This window comes from Parus major, chromosome 18 (genome assembly GCF_001522545.3).
Source record: "Parus major isolate Abel chromosome 18, Parus_major1.1, whole genome shotgun sequence".
Taxonomy (NCBI): Eukaryota; Metazoa; Chordata; class Aves; order Passeriformes; family Paridae; genus Parus; species Parus major.
In genome coordinates, this window is record NC_031786.1 from 2,723,876 (window position 1) to 2,743,106 (window position 19,231).

General features: G+C 42.4%; 1 protein-coding gene across 7 annotated transcripts in view; it reads right to left on the reverse strand.

Moving 5' to 3' along the window:
* Positions 1-2,586: 2,586 nt before the first annotated feature.
* CEP112 (centrosomal protein 112) overlaps positions 2,587-19,231 on the reverse strand; it is a 155,513-nt gene continuing 138,868 nt past the window's right edge. For 5 of the 7 annotated variants that reach the window (XM_015645755.1, XM_033518638.1, XM_033518635.1 and 2 more), the window contains exons 24-27: positions 19,124-19,213; positions 6,552-6,653; positions 3,904-3,962; positions 2,587-3,029 (exon numbers count right to left, since the gene is read on the reverse strand). In XM_015645755.1, the coding sequence (XP_015501241.1) occupies positions 3,026-3,029; positions 3,904-3,962; positions 6,552-6,653; positions 19,124-19,213 (255 nt within the window). In that variant the 3' untranslated portion in view covers positions 2,587-3,025. The remainder of the gene's footprint in view (positions 3,030-3,903; positions 3,963-6,551; positions 6,654-19,123; positions 19,214-19,231) is intronic. The other 2 variants (XM_033518640.1, XM_033518639.1) reach the window with 2 other exon arrangements.

Consider the following 19,231-nt stretch of genomic DNA (forward strand, 5'->3'; position numbering starts at 1 on the left):
TTTTTTTTTTTTTTTGTGGTTTGAATTGACCAACTGCATATCTTCCCTTGGCTTTATCAAAGAAACCACCAGTACCAGAGCACATCTAATTTTAAGAGGGCTTTAGTAGGCAGACTTAAAATTGATCATGCATTTTAGTTTCAGTAACTTGCAATTTCTGCCTGCTTTGATAGCACACTTTAAAGAACAAGTCTTTAATGACAAAGGCTTAAAGGAAATGACCTTTCTGAAGAAAATATCAAAGCTTGGAAAAGATAGCTCCTTGGAAAAAAAAAGGCTGAATTAAAATGACCTTGTGTTCTGAAACTTCTTCATACAATATCTGACGTCTTACTTTTCCTTTGTACCCTCCAAAGGGGACCAAGGATAATTTAGCAGTGTGGTGCCTCCAGTCCATTCTGTGATTTGGGGAGGACTTGCAGTGCAGTAAGAGAATTTAAAAAAGAAAAATAAAAATCAGATCCTACAGAGATTCTCTATCAAGACCTCTCGGCATCAGGATCAAAGCTGTGCACGTTTTCCAGAAAATTCAATAAATATTTTCTTCTAATCACTATAAAATATGTTTTTTCTGTGCAGCAAAATCATTTCTCAATTTGAAACCACCACAGTCAGGTGAGATTTGGGCAAGCACCAGGAGAGCCTGCTGTCCCCAGCACAATTAAAGCTCTGTTGCAGATACAAGCAGAAGGAGGGACCTTGTATCCCTTTTCTCCCAGCTGGGCCAAAAAGGAGCATTTTTGTTCCATGTAACACAAGAACTGCGAGTGGCACTGAAATAAAGTGTCACCTTGATAAGGGTCACCTCCCTTGGTACTGGTGAGAAATGTTATGGTGACTTTTTTTGGGGGGGGTTTACAGGGGATGAAACAATCTTCTCTCACGGAGCAAAATCTGTGAATTAAATAAATATAAAATACAAACAACTGAACCACACTGAAGCTGGTTTGGCCAGAGCTTGGTTAGGGACAACAAAGCCAACTCCTGGCAGCTGGAAATTCCTTACCAATCGGGGTGAGAGAGGCAGAAAACAAGAAATAACTGTGGAAATCTTTATAATCCTTCAGCTTGGACTGAAATTATTACTTGTTACAAAAATGTTCAGTTAACAACTACAAGAGAATTCCACCTAAACTTATATTTAAATTCTTACAAGGTTCATAAGCAGCTTCAAAGTGGTCCTCAAGCTGTAGCTGCTGCTGGAGAGAGTTTCACATGGATTTTGAAACCCCCTGATTGACCAACATCTATCTTTCTCAAACTGCTTTGTGACCATCAGCAACATCAGAAACCCAATTCCACCAAAAAGAAGGAAATTCAGGAATTCAAGTGGTGAGAAGAGCGTCCATGTGTTTCTTTATGGATGTTTCCTGCTGTCAAAAGCACTAAACCCACACGGATTTAATGGAAAAACACCAGCAGAGAAGCAGAATCAAAGATGCCTCATTTCCCTCAAGCATCAGAGTTGTCACTGTCCCCATCAGTGGGTACACCCCAGTGCCCACAGCCTGCTCCTCCTGCAGAGCCCAGCCACCCTGCACCTTCCAGGGGAAAAACATTTTACTGCCCACAATCAGCTCAATGCATCCCAACAATTCCTGCTCCTGCATCTCCCAGTTCCCCCAGGCCAGGCTTTGTGGCACCTGCCACAGCACCTCCTCCTTTATCAGAGAAGCCTTATCTGTAATTAGAAGAATCACTTGTTGATTCAAGGAAGGTGCAAAACCTGCCCAGGCCCTGACTGGGCTGACAAGCAGCGCAGCAGCCGGAGCTGGAGCTGGGTTTGGCACAGCTGCCAGGAGGAGGGGTGGATGGAGCCAGCCTGCCAAAGCCTCTCCTCCTTGATCTCGGTGCCAGGAGCAGATAAGAGCCCAGCTGGTGAGCTGGGACTTGGCAGCACAGCCGCCTCCACCACGGCACTCAGGGGAGCGGGAGCCTCCAAACTGCGGCGTGGGAGTGCTGGTGACACCGTGGTGAGGTGGGAGAGGTGGCCATCCCCACCAGCAGGACCTCCCTGGTGCTGCCAAGGCCACAGCTGCACTTGGAACAGGAATTCCTGGTCCCTTCTCAAGCACTTTGCCTTGATCCCAACACCACCAGCAGGACGGTGCCCAGGAAAACCAAAGCCACTCTCGTGCCAAATGCACACGTTCCAAAGGCTCCAAGGGCTGGAGACAGCAGCACTGCTCCATGGCCAGGAGTCAGGGCCAGCCTGAGGCCTGACCAGCTCCTTCAGCTTCCCAGTGCCCCTCAAAGCCCATCCCAGAAAAGCCTCTGGAATCCTCTCAGACTCCCTGGGATCGGCACAGAGCCGGCGCGTGCCCTCGCGGCACCGAGGCCGCATCACTCGTGACTCCTTTCCAGCAACACCCATGGCTGTGTTATCAGCCCATGAGCAAGGAATTCATTCCCTTTTCCCAGAGTATCCAACCTCACCCACAGCCAGAGCTGCCTGCAGTGCCACCAAGCTGCTCTCATCCCTTGAAACACCACACACATTCCCACTTTACAAAACCACACAAAACTCCCCTGGCTGCTGAGGTGAGTGAGATGCTCAAGCAGGACAATAATGTCAAAACAAAAAGATAAGAAAATAAGAATATTTTAATATTATGTAAACACATGGACACAGAACAATGTTAAAATATGTTGAAATATCTTGGGCAATAATAATAGAAAATGGGATTTTCTTCATGTTTAAAAGTGAAAAAGATGGTATTGGAAAAGAGTAACAAAAATATTAGTAGAGCAAAGTCTACTTGCTCGGTAAGCGAGCTCAGCATGGTGTCAAACCGTGTATCAAAAGCATAAATCTGTAATAAAATAATGATAAAAAAAATAATGGAAGGAAGATACAACAAAATCCAGGCTGGCATGAGCTATGAATATGTTTTCATGAAGTTCATTTTTTTGTGCTAACAAAAGAACCACTAATCTTTGCATTAAAATTTACAAGAGCCAAATCTTCAAACCTATTCAAAGCAGTCCATTTGGCAATCACAGAGATCCCACAATCCATCAATGGTTACCTGAAAAGGAAGAGATTTCTGTCAGTTATACCTCATTATTTTAATTATAGAAACACAACATGCTGAAAGCAGAGCTGGGTCCAGTGGGCAGCAGTTCTGGAGCTTTCTATTTATCTAACAAAGTTACCTATGCTGGACTTATTACCAAGATCTATAACATTTTCAGTTTCCAGTTAGCTTTAGCTAATTCCTGTTAACAAATAATTTAGGATTAATATTTTCACACGACTCTCACACCGTTAACCTTCTCACAGTCGCTTAAATATCTCCCAAATGCTGACACTATTTTTACGAGCACACATTCTTAGCTGCAGAAACCCTTCATGTGAGATATGAAACACCACCAATGTCTATAAATACAGTAAAGATGGAGTGGTTTTCCCAGGAAGTTTCCCTGTACTCACCTCTCCATGTGAATCACTTACTCTAAAGGCACAGCCAGGCTTTTTATGGCTGCAGCACTTGCCATAATTTATATTGGAGGGTGTAAACGTTTCAAAAAAAAAAAAAAAGAAAAAGCTCAGGCTCGTGGAGATCCGGTCCTTTGAAGATGGGATCTGTAATATTCTGCCTTGCATCATTGTTTTCTATCTTTAAAGGAGGTGGCATCACTGCAGAGCCGCAGCTGTGCAGGAGCCGCCTCATCCTCGACGTGCAGGCAAAGCCCAGACTTGCAAAGCACCTGCAGCTTCTCTAATCTCGCTCTACACTACTGCCTGAGCACTGGGGAAAACTTCTCTGATGCCTGTTTACTGAAAATAAGGAGCTTTTAAAACTGCACCCATGTTGGAGGGTTTGAATTAAGCCATAAAACTTCAAGAACCGGGACCCACAGGGGTGAAATGGTACAAATGGATCAAAGATAATCCCGTACTTTTTGGCGTGGTAGGCGTTCAGGTCTTCCTGGAGGACTCTTTTCTGCAGAAAACTTACCTGTAAAATACATCCCACATGAAAACAGGGTACAAAATTCCAATTAATATATTTGTGCTCATTTCATAAAAGGAATTTTTCTGATCTCTCCTGTCTAAATAAAATGCAGTAATACTTTAGCTGCATAGAAGAATTAATATTTCATAGAAGACTTCTCTGGCTGTGCTCTAGCTGTGCACTCTCTACTCCTTCAGGAACAGTTCAACCAGTTGTTAAACCCAGCTGGTGGCACCATCTGGGTTGTGCAAGGGCTTGGGAGCTCCTGTTCTCCTGGCAGCTCCCATGGGATTCCTGTGCTCTGATCCCTGCACTTTTGCTCTTGTGATGAAGGTACTCACCTGTTCCCCAAGTGTATGAGAATTAATGCTTAGTAACACACTGCATCCCCTGTTGGCCATCTCACCAGGAGCACACAACCAGGCAGAAATCCTTTATATTTAGCAACATGTTTAGAAAACTTCACCCAAGCCTCAAGTATTTTCTTCTCCTGCTGTTTATTTTTATCCCCGCACGGTGCTTCTACCCAGCCTATCCTCTTCATCCTCCTCCAACAATAAATAATCCTGACAGGTGCAGGGATTCCAGTGCCCTTCTTGTCTGATGTTTTCAAACAGGAATTTCAACAATTTTCAAAGAGCAGGACACCTGTGCTTCAGAGAGAGCCCAGCTCCCCGAGCTGTGCGTGGAATCGCAGCCAGCAGCGATGGATTTCTGGGAGAGCACCCAGGTTTTCATGTGTGGAGTTACTTTTACACCTTTGAAATGCTGCTGCTGCTTACAGAAGCTCTGCAGGTGGCTATCAGGTTCTATCTTTTAATTTTTTAAACTCATTTAAAAGGTGTGGTAATTCTTGTATTAGCTCAGAGTGATGCTTCCTACCAGGCAGTGTTCAGAGTCCTTTTAGGAGTCTTTAAAAATAGCTTTTTACTATCAAATGGAAATAGATCTCCCCAACAGACCCTTGACTCTTTATTTCCCAGAAATATTTACATGAGGAAGAGCATCATTTCCATTAGGGATCCCTTGAGGTGGAAGCAGAATGTTTTCTACCAGAGTGCTGAAGTTGTGTCACTCCTTGCACACAGAAAAGTTGAGTTTCCACTGTGAAAATTTCCTACTTCCATTGAAAGTGGCCTCTGCCACGGGAAGTGTCTCATGCACAGCAAAATATGCTATGGGATAACTCTTATTGCAAAGAGGAAAAAATGGGGAAAAAACCCCAAATACATGAAATTACCAATCAGCTCCACAGAGGCTGCATAAGAAAGAGAAATGAGATGTTGTAGATTAATAATTTCTTGAAAAGTGGTCCTGAAAACTGGCATGAGGATGTGATGATAATGAGCCTAAACTTGTACTGCATGTCCTCAGGTTTCTGCTCTTCCCAGAGCTCAGGGCAACTCTGAGCCACCAGCTTGGCACTGTCCTTGTCCCAGCTCTTCCTTCAGCCAGGACAGATCCCAGAGCCCAGAACTCAAATCCCAGATCCCAAATCCCAGACCCCAGACCTCAGATCCCAGAGGCCAGATCCCAGATTCCAGAGCCCAAATCCCAGATTCCAGAGCCCAAATCCCAGATCCCAGAGCCCAAATCCCAAATCCCAGACCCCAGATCCCAGATCCCAGAGCCCAAATCCCAGATTCCAGAGCCCAAATCCCAGATTCCAGAGCCCAAATCCCAGACCCCAGATCCCAGATCCCAGATTCCAGAGCCCAAATCCCAAATCCCAGACCCCAGAGCCCAGAGCCCAGATTCCAGAGCCCAGTCCTTTCCAGCTCGGTTACATGCACACTCCTCCAACCTCTGGTGGCATTTTCCTTGGATTCCCATTATTCCACAGCAATGATCACCCTGCTTTATGGCTGTTTATCCTTCCTCATTGGAGTTCAGGCAATAATGACATTTTGTTTTCTTCCAGCTCCCAATACACTGAACAGAAAAGCCCCAAGTAACTTCTATGGGAACCAGGGATGAGAAACACACCCAATTAATCAGCAGTTCCCTATTTCCAATGACATTTGGGTATTAGGAAATGTAATAGTCTAGTTTATAGAAATTATACTGATTCTGCATTAATCTAGAACTGGTGGTTAGCAATACTCAAAAGATTACAGAGCCTCTTTATATAGGAAAATGTAAAAATATCACAATGACCATTTAGACAAATACCTTCAAAATACCCAATTTGCTTTATTACATAGGCTGGAAAGAAAATAAAATTATTTCTAATCCTTTTCTTTGCCAGTTACAGGCAGCCTTTAAATGATTCCTTCAGGAGAAACAGTGCAAGGAAGATGAAAGATAACTGTGAGCTGTATCTGAAAGGCTGAGGAAAAACCCCTAATACTGAATAAAGCACAGCTTTTCCTGGAAAAAAAGTCTGGGATCAAAAAATACAATATGGCAGCTCTCAAACTGGAGGGGAAAAGTTTTGTGGAATATGACACTAAGTGAGAAGAATGTGAGTCCTGCCTTAATTTGGTTTTGACACTTATTCGGTATTTTTGGCCAAATTTCAGATGGTCATAACCTCCTGTCTAGGAAAGAGGGCTTTTATCCAACCCAAAATGCTGAAGCATAAGAATTTACCTGAGATTTTAAAGATGAAATGATGTCTTCAAGTTCCTTTTTGGAAGATGCTGGCATCAGCCCTTTGAGTATTTTTTCATATTCTTCTCGTATAGTAATCAACTGTAACAGAACAAAGAGATATTTATATAGAGATGGCTGCTCTTAGATGCTGTAGAATAAATTTTTTGCTTCTTTTGCCCAAATTGGAGGTCAAATAAACACAGAATTAATTGTGGTATCAAAAGGGAGAGGGAAGGAGACAGAAGAGCAGCAAACACCTGTAAAGAACAAAAGAGGTAAAAGAAATAAAGGCAAAAGAAAACATAAGAATAAAAATATATATGGAGAGGAAAAAAACATCAGAAATGAACATGCAATAATTATTCTTCAATCCATCTGAAATGAGCACTTAGGCAGACACATCTTGCAAATTGACAGAAGTTTTCTGTTTGTTCTTGGGATCTGAAGCAGCTCAGGGGGTGACATTTGTCCCTTGCTCCCTTAGACAAGGTGACTTACTGTTTCCCAAAACGTGTTTTACAAAATTTCTCAACTTCTAGGTGCTTTTGGCGGACTTTTTATGATTATTCTTCATCCTGCAACTATTTTTCATTGCACTTTGTGTCCTCCTCAGCTTCATGGAGATTACAGAACTTTCAATGAGTAGATTTGAGCATCTCAGACCCCAAAACGAGGAGGTTCCAACAGGGGGAAGTTTTCATCTGCAACTTTTTTAAATCCTGAGGAAACAGGATTTACAGAGCAGAGTTACATGAAGAGAGATCAGATGGAAGGGTTGTGCTTCTTTTCTCTGCAGAGTGGTTGGATTTGATGAGTTTTGACCTGTGATGATTTGGTTCAGGTCAGCCCATCACGTTCCTACTTGGCTGAATCAGGGCCTCACGTGTGTATTTAACTCCCAATAGGATTAACTGCTTAATTCAAATTAAGCAAGGACTTTGGTGTTTTTCTGGATTAGCAGCTGAATATGTAAATAAAGGATCAAAGGGCTTCGATATCAGATTAACCCATAAAATATCTTGAAACTTTCAAATAGAATTTTTATTTTTTTTCCCCCCCAACACCATTTGGTGTTGGTTTTTCATTCCCAAATGGCTGAAATCAACCACTACAACCACAAATCCAACCTGAAGGAGCCAGGAGTTCCAAATTTCAGCTCCCAGAGCTCCCACACGTGAGAACCCGAGGCCGAGTTCATCCCGGCACCGTCCCATGGGAAAAGCAGCTCCCAGAACCCGCATTATGCAGAGTGCAATTATCAATACAAAAGGAATAAAACAATCTGATGAAACGTTAGGAAAATTCTCCCTCTGAGTCACCCCGACAGGCAGGAGGAATGGCCAAATCTCTATGCAAATGGGCAATTAGAGGCTTTCCTTGGGAACTGCAAGGAAGTGATGCCACTATGCAAATCTGAAAGGGGGAAAAAAAATAAAGAGGTGAGACAGGAAACCTCGTTTGAACTTGGCTTGTGTATAAGCCAGCGATCAAAATTTATGTTTTTGAGAGCTACACCAATAAATTCATGCTACTATTTCTATCAAGGCTTCCAAAGTTATGCATAAGTGGTCTGCCAGGATAAATATTTTCTGAGCCAACAGCTCATTTGGGTGGGGACCCTGATAGAGCAGAAACATATATTTCAGTTGATTCAACATGTTCCATTTATTCTTGGTGAGACAAGACCAGAAACAGGCAGCCAGAGCAACAAAATGCTTTCATTTCCTAAATTTTGATTAATAATGATCTGTTTAATGGGTAAGAGGATCTGGATGATCACCTGGCTAAGATGCAGATGCAACAGAAGTTTTAATACAACTCTGTCAGGGAAATAATAATTTTCTAATTGTGCAAGAGTTTTCTTGCAACCAGGTCACTGTTTTTAACAGTTTAATCTGCAGTTGTCCTCTAAATAAATGCTTTCACAATGCTGGGAACATTTGTTATTAACTTTGCAGAGCAGCAGAGGATAATTCACTTTTGACAAAGGTGTTTCTTGGAAAGGCAGGAAGAAATATTGTATTGTGCTTAAAATATGGAGATATCTTAGAGGGTCAGCTGAGAATGGAGAGAGAAAATGAGAAACAAGCCCTGGGAGCTGCAGTTTGGCTTGGGGCTGATCCCTTACTCTGTTTCAGAGACAAGACATGCACTTTTTTTTTGCAGTGAAACCTGTTCTTTTGGATACAATTCCAATTTGTTGGAGCAGACAAAACACACTACTCTCAATTGCATCACAATAAGATGAAAATAAATGCCCAGCTGTTTCCTGCCGTGGTATGGTAAACAACCTGCTGGTATTTTTGGCTGAAGTCACTATCAAGGTTTATTGACCCAAGAGATTAAAATAGTGCATGGCAAAAATCTAAATCACTTCTTACAACTGAAAAATAACATCCAGTGGGCTAATGGGTACTCATTTTAATGGCAGAAGGTTTTTATTTTTTAACACTTATTTTTCACCAATGAAAGCTCTGTCTGCAGGGATAGGTTTATTTGTGCCTTAAAGGCTTTTTTGTTCTTTTATAGCCTCAAGCTGCCTCCCTAGGATCCACAAATACTGTGTCTCCTCTTGCACTCTTGAGGGATGTTTAAAATTGCAATTCTTCATCCCTCAGGAGGCCTTTAGTCGGCTGGATGAGGATGGCTCTATTTCATTTACTTGTGTTCGTTTTTCTTCGGTCCTGAGAAAGCTTTCTTCTTTTTTTTAAAAAAAAATTCATTTTGGTGAGCTGATTTAATCCTTGAACCCCCAGGAAGGTTTTATAGCTTTTAATATTAAGCTGCCACACTGGTCTTTGTTTATTCAGGTTGGTGGGTAATATATGAGGTTTGGAGTTTGACCATCAATCATCTCTGGTGTCAGTGGAAAGCTGAAGTTGCCACACATAGCTCATGTGTCACGTGGTGAATCAGTAAAAAAAGAAGAGATAAATAGTGACACAATTATATAAAGTGGTGTAAAAAGCAGGGGACTTGGAATTTCACAGACTACACTGAAATTGTGTCGGGCACTGAGCATTCTCAAAGAGAGAAAAGATGGGTTTGATGCCCAGAAGAGAAATATCCAAACCTGAGCTTTCCAAACCAACCAACCCAGTGCTTATCAGAACAGGGAGCATAAAAAAACTGCAGAAGAAACTCAGAAGTAAATGAAGGGACCACAAAAAGTTATTCAAGTTCCTTTAAAAAAAATCTTGTCTTGAAGGGCATGAAGTTAAATTTGTGTTTATGTCAGATAAGAATCAAAAGATAGTTGCCTTAACCAGGGTGTTGTGGCTTTTTTAGTATCTTAATTTCTGCCTGTCTATAATATTTATGTAGGATAATGTGTGCCAGGGAATACTAGGACAGTGACCAAAAGGTATAATTAGGATCTTTTAGTTGTTATCAAATTTTCTCCATGTTTCAGGGTGAATAAGATGAGATAAGTAATTTCCTGTCTCTCCTAAATCCTTTCCTGTATCAACAGTTGTGTGCTATAATGCTGTTTAAAAGAAAAAACCTCTTTAAAAAGGTTATGGATCTGTTCTGCAACATTTCTAAATGGAGATAGGAAAGATCTGCTGCAATAAATCTGAAGACAGATGAGGGTTCCAAAAAGGTAAAAATAACCCCTTCAAAGGTAAAAAGAACCCCTTCTTAGGGAGATAATTTAATCCCAGAATAAAGTCTCCTCCTTCTAAATGAAGGTGGTAATAATAACAATAATAAGAATAACAATAGCAACCATAATAACAATAATAACAATAATAATAATATTGCACAGGTCAGCTTCATTCAGGTGAAGAAATTTTCTGAAAGTGCTGTGAAAACGGCAAGTGAAAGACAAAATATTACAATGCCATCCCAATTAAAAACAAACCCTAATCAACAGAAAAAGAATCCACCAAAAATAAAAACCAAAATGCAAGCAAAAAAACCAAACTAACATACAAAGAATGATTAATCACTTGTAGTTTGTGTCCTCCCTAGTTGCAGGGACTCCTCCTTTGCTTCTCAGCACTCCTGAAGTCTAAGTGAGCTCAGCTCCACTCCTACAAAACCTCTGTGAGTCCAGATGTGCCCCATCCTCCCTCAGCTGGCCTGGGGGACGCTGAGCAATGTCCCCAACCCAGGAACAAACCAACCAAAATTGGCAATTCACTTAAATTTCAGATCCCTCCGGCCTCTGTTGTAAGAGAACATTGAACTGGAGCTTGGAATCTTCTGAAATGATTTTTGCTAAAGAAGAATCCAGTGATGTATCAATTGTTTCAGTGGAGAGCAAGGTCTGCACATTTGTCTTTTCAGAAAATCACCAAACATGATTATCCTCCTCTTTCGAGTCCACATCCTCTCTGGTTTCAGGCAGAGGGAATTTTGACTCTCACTGTGCAAGGGCTGTTGAAATATGGTTCTCCCAGATTTAGAGGAACAGCTTGCAACTCAATACAAATGTTCTCGAGTTCTTAAGAAAAGTAATGAACGCCATAAATCCCAAGGATTTGGCTCAGCTGAAAACAGTGACCAGGCGAGATCAGCTGAGTGAGTTATTTTGTCAAGTGAACACCACGTTGTTCTCCACTGAGAAAATCCTGCTGGAGCACCTCCCCAGTCCTGACAGTTCCAATAAAAGATAAATTGGTGGCATAGCCATCCCCTTTGTGTGTCTGTCTGTAGCCAGTAAACCATCCCAGCATCCAAGACATTTTTGCCTTGTTGTTTTACTGACCCACAAGGACCTCCAGCCACTGAGTTTGCTGTTCCAGGTCTTTCTTTTTTTTCTCTTCCCAACCTGCATTGAAGTGGCGGCTTTTTACTTCGATGGCTTGTGTTTCCATCTCTTTTCCAGAACAAGATCTCCCACCTGGAAAATTCTCTGATTGTAGTTAAGCAATCTGAGTCCATATAATTCATAGCTGCAAAAGAAGCTTTTGGAAAAAAAAAAAACCCACCAATGGGCTGCATATGGCAAAAACAGCATTCCAGGGACTACACAACTTGGAGAGGAATAAAAGCTTTCACTGTCAACACCATGGAACAACCAGGAATGCTGTGGCTAGAAAATTCACGCTGTTCTCTCTGCCTTCCCCTCTCCAGGGCTCTGCTATTGTTCCAGCTGGGATTTGGAGGATCCTGGATTTATTTTCTTCTCCTTCCAGATGACTCACGGCAGATGCCATCTTTGTTCCCCCAGCACTCTTCCCCTCAGCTCCTGTCAGTGCCATCTCTTGGCTGGCCCAGGAGGTTGGGGCTGCAGCAGGAGGGCTGTCCCCTGCACGGGGTGAGGGGGACACGGGGGGAGACCCCACTGACACCCCCTGATGCAGAGGAACCAGACCCAAAGCAGCCCAGCTGCTGCCCTGTGCTGCTGGGCCAAAGCTGAGAACACGGGATCCCAGGAGATGCTGGGCTGGAAGGGACCCACAAGGATCACCAGGTCCAACCCATGGGGCTGATTTCTGCCTCTGGCCATTCCTAATGATCCATCAGGATAATTGAGTCTGAAATGAAGCTCTGAGCATCTCTGACACCACATCAAACATTTCTGTGTTTCAGTTTTACATTCCAGCACGTGTCACCTTCCACAGAACCCCTCCCATCCAGGAGTGGGATCACTCCCATCTCAGTGGGGAGAGGTTCCAGTGCCCAATTCAGGAGGTGCTGAGTGCTCCCCAAGGCCAGCAAGGTCTGACAAAGCTCAGCAGCAGCAGGATCAGGATCTGGATTTTCACACTGACCATATCAACAGGCAAAGCTCTGTGGATAATAATCAGAAGCTACTTTTACCAGCACCATTTCCAAGAACAAAAATCTAACCAGCATCTCAACTGGAAAAGCATCTGCCAGGCTTGCAGAGCCTCAGGGCTGGCCAAGGATGGCCAGTGCAGGAGAAACACAGCTGCACTGCCTGGATGGAATTCCCATGGATGGCATTTGGTGCTGATTAAACTGATAACCAAACACTACTTTAGAATATACATGAATATACAGGTAAAGATCACCATAAAGTTGGGTTTTCCCAGTCCTTTTCAGCTCCATCTCCTAGAAAAAGAGACTGGGACAGTTCCCTTATTGAACAGGCATTGCTGGGAGCACAACTGGAGATGAGGTTTGGCTGCTCTGTTCTTCTGTCATCCACTGGCTCCTCCAGACATTCCCATTTCTTTTTGCTTTTAATTCCCTGCTTTAAGCACCAGTATCACTGTTCCTTGTAGTCCTACTTTAACAGCTTCTGAAAGAGCAAGTTCCCTTCGTGGACAATATGTAAGCAAACCACAGATGCTCCAATATGAGGTACTGCCCACTTATAAGGACAATCTCCCTCATTCACTATTATTTAAGACAAAGAGCAAGAAAAATGACATTTTAAAACACTCTAATTCCTGCATGCTGCCATATGCTCCTGTTCTCTTTTGGTAACAATTCCCTTTTCCCTTTTAACTATTTGTCCTGTACTTTCTGTTTGCTGTCTTGCTCCAGCTGGCCGCCAAGCTCCAGTAATTCATTCTGTTCTGTTCAGGAGGTGTGTATTTGTGTATTTTCCAGTTGTGTCTGATTACCAAAGCTAACATTTGATCACTGACTTCCACACATGCACCACCATCCTCGACTCTTTTCCCTTTGACAGCTGCACAGTTGGTGAGAGCCTCCTCTCCCGCAGCTCCTGCCATATGGAGCTCCTGGGAACTTTTAACTCCATTGATTTCCACCTCCTTTCAAATCCCACCTGCAAAGCTGTTTTTCTGTCCTTGAATCTCAGCTTCTATCTCCTCCTGCTAATCTGAAACCTCATGCTATACAGAATAATTTACTATATTCATTGTAATTCTCTTTCCTTTCATAGCTCGCCATTAAAGGAAATAATACACAAATATAAAATGTGGCAAATGCAAAATGGTGATTTATCCTAACAATCTCAGTCTTAATTAAAAACTGAGGGGTGCTGTTGTATCAAAGTGATTAATGAATATATCAATGGATTTGAGTAAAAGGTAGACACCTGCTAAGGTAAAAAGTGGCAGAATTGGGCTCCAAATAATGTCTGTGGTAATTTATGGTACCTGAAGTCCACAATGCCCCATCCCTGGAAGTGTTCAAGATTGGGCTTGGAGCAACCTGGTCAATGGAAGGTGTCCCTGCCCAGGGCAGGGGGTTGGAATCTTTAAGGTCCCTTCCAAGCCACACAAAATTCTATGAAATCCACATTGCCATACACCCATGGAGCATCTATATCCATGAAACGCCCCTGACAGAGGCAGGACCAGGATCAGAGGGATTCCTGCCCACCAGTCTCCACTGGGAAGGCTGAAAAGAGACCCAGAACCCCCTCAGAACTGGATGCTGTGCTGTCTGTGAGAGCCTGAGCAGTGCTCCCACTCCCACTGGATTATCCACTGCTTCTCTGTGGCTCTCCAACATCTTCTTTTCAATAAAAACACTTTACATTTGAAATTTCCTCACCACAAGTAGTTAGAAAAGAAATCCTCCATTGTGCAGATGTGGAACCATCAGATTTTCAGCCTGTGGGGAGCTGTGTCCCTCTGCCTGTTGGTCCCCTGCACTTTTCACAAGGTTTTATGGTAGGAAAAGAGCTGAAACACACAGGTCCCTCCTGGCCCCAGTGCTGGGGGTGTCAGCAGAGCAGTGCACGGAGGAGATGACAGGAGGTCCCTCCTCAGCCACACAGAACTGCTCAAAACCACTCTTCAAATCCACCCATCTGTGCTGGTCACAGGCAGAAACTGCAGAAACTATTTTAATGTGACAATATTTGGTGGTGCAGTTCCTGAAAGTCACAGTGGAAATTTCTTCCAGGTTCTCACTCTTTTCTCCCTGGCTCCAGAGGCTGCTGAGCCCCAGCAAAGGCTGCTCTCAGTGAATCACTGCTGTGGTTTAAGATCATCCACATCCAGGCTGGGCTTCCCATTTCTGTGGGAGCAGAAATGGGTCTCTGGAGGAGCAATTCTGGAAGCGTTTCAGTGACGTGGGTTGAAGCAAGTGGAGCAAACAGCAGAATTTCACCACCACCTCCAGCCCCTCCTGACTGCTTGGATCTCAAAGTGTCCCTTGGCTCGGTGACACAAAGGCTCCCTCCACCCTCCTCACCTGCAGCTGGCCACAAAGCCAACCTGGGCTTTTAGATATCCTCATCTGGAGCTTATTTGCCTGATTCTGGGTGACTGTACCGTGTTCTGAGAATGACAACACTGGGACAGTCTGGGAATTTGAGGCAGGCACCCCAGGCTGCCATCTGATGGTATTTAAAACTCTCTGATACCTTTAAAAACCACAGAATCATGGAATGGTTGGGGGTTGGAAGGGACCTTAAAGATCATCTCATCTCAATCTCACTGCCATGGGCAGGGACAACTTCCACTAGAAAATTTCTAAGAGGAAATATGGCCAAAAAGCTCTAAACTAAAGAGCTAATATTACTCAACTGTTCCAGCCATCAGGTTAAGAACTACTTGGGACTCACACCATCGACATCAATGTCTATTGCTCATCTGTGCCTCACTGATTCCTTGCTCCCAGCTCCACAAATCCACTGGCAGCAGCACTATTCCCACCAAGGAGAAGGTGTGGCAAACCTTAGAAGTTTCTCTGTGCTACACAGCAACTGAAATTTCAGAAGGATGCATCACAGCATTCATCTGAGAACAAATATATTTAGTTGGCATGGAAACAGTAAGTTGGGCTGAATGTGGTAAATATCCAGCAGTCATAAAAAAAAATAAAAAATCGAGCAAGTCAGGATAATAAACATTAGAAATGAAAACTGGCTGAATGCTTTTCAATCATAGGTCTTTTACAATTATCACTCCTGCTTTCATTTGAACATGAGTGAAATCCACTTAAACTAAGCTGCTCCATTTTATGCCAAATACTTCTATAACATACTCATTCAGATAACTCCTTTTTCCTTTTTTTTTAATCTGTTTGAGGAAAAAGAAATTAAAGGGCTGAAAACCTCCATTGCTATTTTCTTTCATTTCCTCAGCAATATTAATGAATTGAACATAATTGATTTTCTGTCTCAGAATCTCCTTTAAAACTGTGTTTATGACTTGACTGTTTGGAGGTATCCCTGTGGTTTGAGTATCTATAGTGTTGCTACTTCAGTTGTTTGCAAACATGAGGAACTTTTTTCTCCTCTGTTATCCAAATTTTTATATCATACTCAACCCAAATCTACAGCTAGAAACATTAGGACAAGGAATGAAAATAATTATTTTTCTGAGAAAATTCTTGTGAAATACATATTCTTGGAGCTTTTAAGTAAACTGAGTTGGGGTGATTATCCTTCAAAAAAGTATTTTAAATGAAATGAATGCTAAAGAAATCTAGGTAGTGTAGAAAAAAAAAAAAGATCACTACCATGAATTTTCATACAGGCCCAAATTCAGCAGAACTTGTTGCACATGCCTAAATTCCTGGGTTCATTAAGCCCTCAGTGATGTGTGTCATTTTTAATTACACATTCACAGGATGTAGTCTCCTGTATGAACAATGGAGATTCTTTAACTCTGACTGACAAATGCACAAAGCCACAGGACCTAAGAAATAATGTTAAATAGGAAATCTTGTCTCACATCAGATCCAGGCACACAGCAGAGACAACCAAAGGACACATTCACTCCACAAGTACACGAACAGGAACACAATGGGATCACTGGGCAGGAAGCTGATCCCACACTTATGAAGGATATATGAGATATAAGAAACTTCACTGCTGCTTTGCAAGGAAATTGTTTGGACACACCCAAATTTGCCAGAAACCTTCCCAGGCTGCTTTAACAGTCTTGTGACCATATCCATTCAACAACAACAACAATATAAATACAACTATATATTACAGTTTTCACGTTTACTGCCAGTTTATCACTTTCCATGAATACAATTATTTAGGTCTCAAGAAGCTGGACATCTAATTTTTCAAGGAAACATCCAACATTTCGACCTGAAGAAAGATGAGACAGCTCTGGGACTCCACTCCCGAAGTGCAGCATTACACTGGAAAACCAGGACAGAAACAGGACAACCTTTGTGGAAAAAATAAAATTATTTAGGCCAGCACTTTTGAGAAATGGGATTGGAAGCCATCATCCAGAGATTGTTGCCATATGGCACCACTGGTGAGAAAACACAGACACGAAGTGATTGCACCGACCCACGCTGTAAAATGGGAGAGAAAAAGAAAAGAGGAGTAAACACGAGTTCATCCAAGAACACAAAGTATGGGAATGGAAAAGCTCCATAAAAACATCAGCTCCTCTCCAAGTGCAGTGCCATGCTCGCCTCCAGAGCAGCTCAGGGCCTGCTGACAGCCCAACATCTTTTCTCCCCTTTATTTCTAGGAGAGTTTGTCTCTGTGGATGATTATAACAACGAGAGGTTAAGGCTGTGTGATCAGCAGAGGGTCACTGTGACAAAGAGTTAAACTTTGTGGTTATGTCAGTCACTCTTACAGGCTGAAGAGTTATGAGGACATTGCACTGGAAAAACGGCCAACATGGAGCACTAAGATACCACCCAACAAGCCATAACGAGAAACAGCTTTTTAGTTTTAATTAAAAGCACAACAAAATGTTTTTTCATGTCTCATTCATTTGTTTGTTGTTGTTATAGAATCAAAACACGAGATTTTTCCTTTTAATGAAAAACAGAAGCTCTTTAACCCTCTCTCCTCCTTATTTATAGACATGTAAAAGCTTGGAAAAGTGGCTTTTGTAATGGTGCCAGCACAAATCTCCATGTTTTATGCAATTCTGATTCACACAGTGTTTGGTAAAAGCAGAAAGCAAGTTACTGCCCTGAATATTTCAAATCCCTGACCAGCTGATGAGTTGTTAACTACTGTTAACACTTGATGAACATGTTTACAGGTAGCCTGGCCAAACCCAGTAACTGGAAACAAGTCAGAGCTGTCACTTTTGCATTTTTCTTCTGGAGAGATAAGCAGAACTAATGAATTAACTGGTCACAGAGGAGACAAGTAACAACTTCCAAAATGCAAAATCGACCGAGGCCACCTAAAGCAAACCAGCTTCAGTGGCTCCAGCTGCTTCAGAAAGTCCCAATGGATGAAAGGCAGGGACAGGACCATTGAGGAACTTGGATAGGAGCTCTACCAAATCTGCCAACACATCAAGCTCCAAGATGGACAGCACAGTGTAACTTAAATAACATTCCTGTTCCATTATACTGGGGAACAGGATGTTAACATCTGAATTAGTCCTTCAGTAATTAAGTCTGGACAGGAGAGTTCTGTAGGTTGGTTTGGAGCAGATGCTCACGTGGGAGGAAACTTTGAAGGCACCCTGTGAATCTGCATGTGCAGCCTTCTACCTCTGTATTTCATGAGTCACTTCTTATTTCTTCAGGATCCTTCTCAAAACGGGTAAAAAAAAACCAAACAAAACAAAACAAAAAAGCAGCAGAATGGCAGTGGCAGAGACTAAAGAAAAACATGAAAAAAATTAGAAAAGGACATCCCTCACAGCGTGCAGCCAGTGCTGTTCCCTAGGAGGGACAACCATGCTTTAAAGAGCTGATTTTCCTCCTTCTCTTCCAGGAGACTCTGAAGCCAAAATGCAATGTTTGTAGGCCAGCTCACTCACTACACCAAACTCCTCCAGTGCTGCAGGCACTGCAGCTCAGGATGAGCCCAACATCTGGACTTGGGAGGCAGAGGGGGGACAGAAGGGAACAGCTCATCACTGACACTCCAGAGAGGAAATACATCAATTAAACACCAAGGGTGACAGAGAATTGCCATGTGCCAATAGGATGACAAGACAGAGGAAAAATACATTTGAAATTAATGATTATTAATCTTTTACACCCTCCCCAACTGATTATTCCAGCAGGTACAGAGTTAGAAATGCTTTGTGAAGGATATGTGCTGTTGATTCTGTTTACTCAGCACCAAATAAAGTTCTCAAATGCTTCAAAACCTGATTAGTGTTATAAACACATAAATTCCTATCTGATTCAGGCATTCATCACCTGCATATTCTCCTGAATATTTTAATTTAATCTGGTTTGAATGAAGTTCATTGACTTTCTGTTCCTTCACTGCCTGCAAACACGTTTTATTTTGCTCAAAGCACACTAAATAGTCCCTGACTTCACTGGAAGTGTCCAGAAAAAATTTAGCACTATTAATCATCTGAAACTGTTTACAGACATGTTTGGACAATGAATGCAGAAGATCAGGACTAAAGATTATTTTTAGCTGTTATTGTCCAATTATACTTCTCTTCATACAAACCATTAAAGAACAGGTTCGAATAGTCTCAGAAACCTCTATTAAAACACTACAGTCAGCTGCAAACAGTCAGTTCAAAATAAATGCATCATTTAACAGCTAGAATAGCTGAAATACCAACTTGCAATAGAGAACAGCAGATAAGTATTTGCCTGAAGGGTTCAGACAGTTTAATTCTCTTTTATTACCAACAAAACAGAAGAGAAAGCTAGCTGAGAATTTTGCAGGGAAATATGTGCTTTTGCTTTGAAGGAAGGGATTCTTTTTAACCATTGCACCTCTGTACTCAAGGGATGGGGACAGCATCCAGTACCTGCTCCTGGGCCTTCAGCTCATTGCGCTGGAGCCTCCTCTGAGCATCATAAACCTGCCCACGGTAATTCTCCACCTCGTCCTGCAGGGCCTGGAACAACAGCAAGGC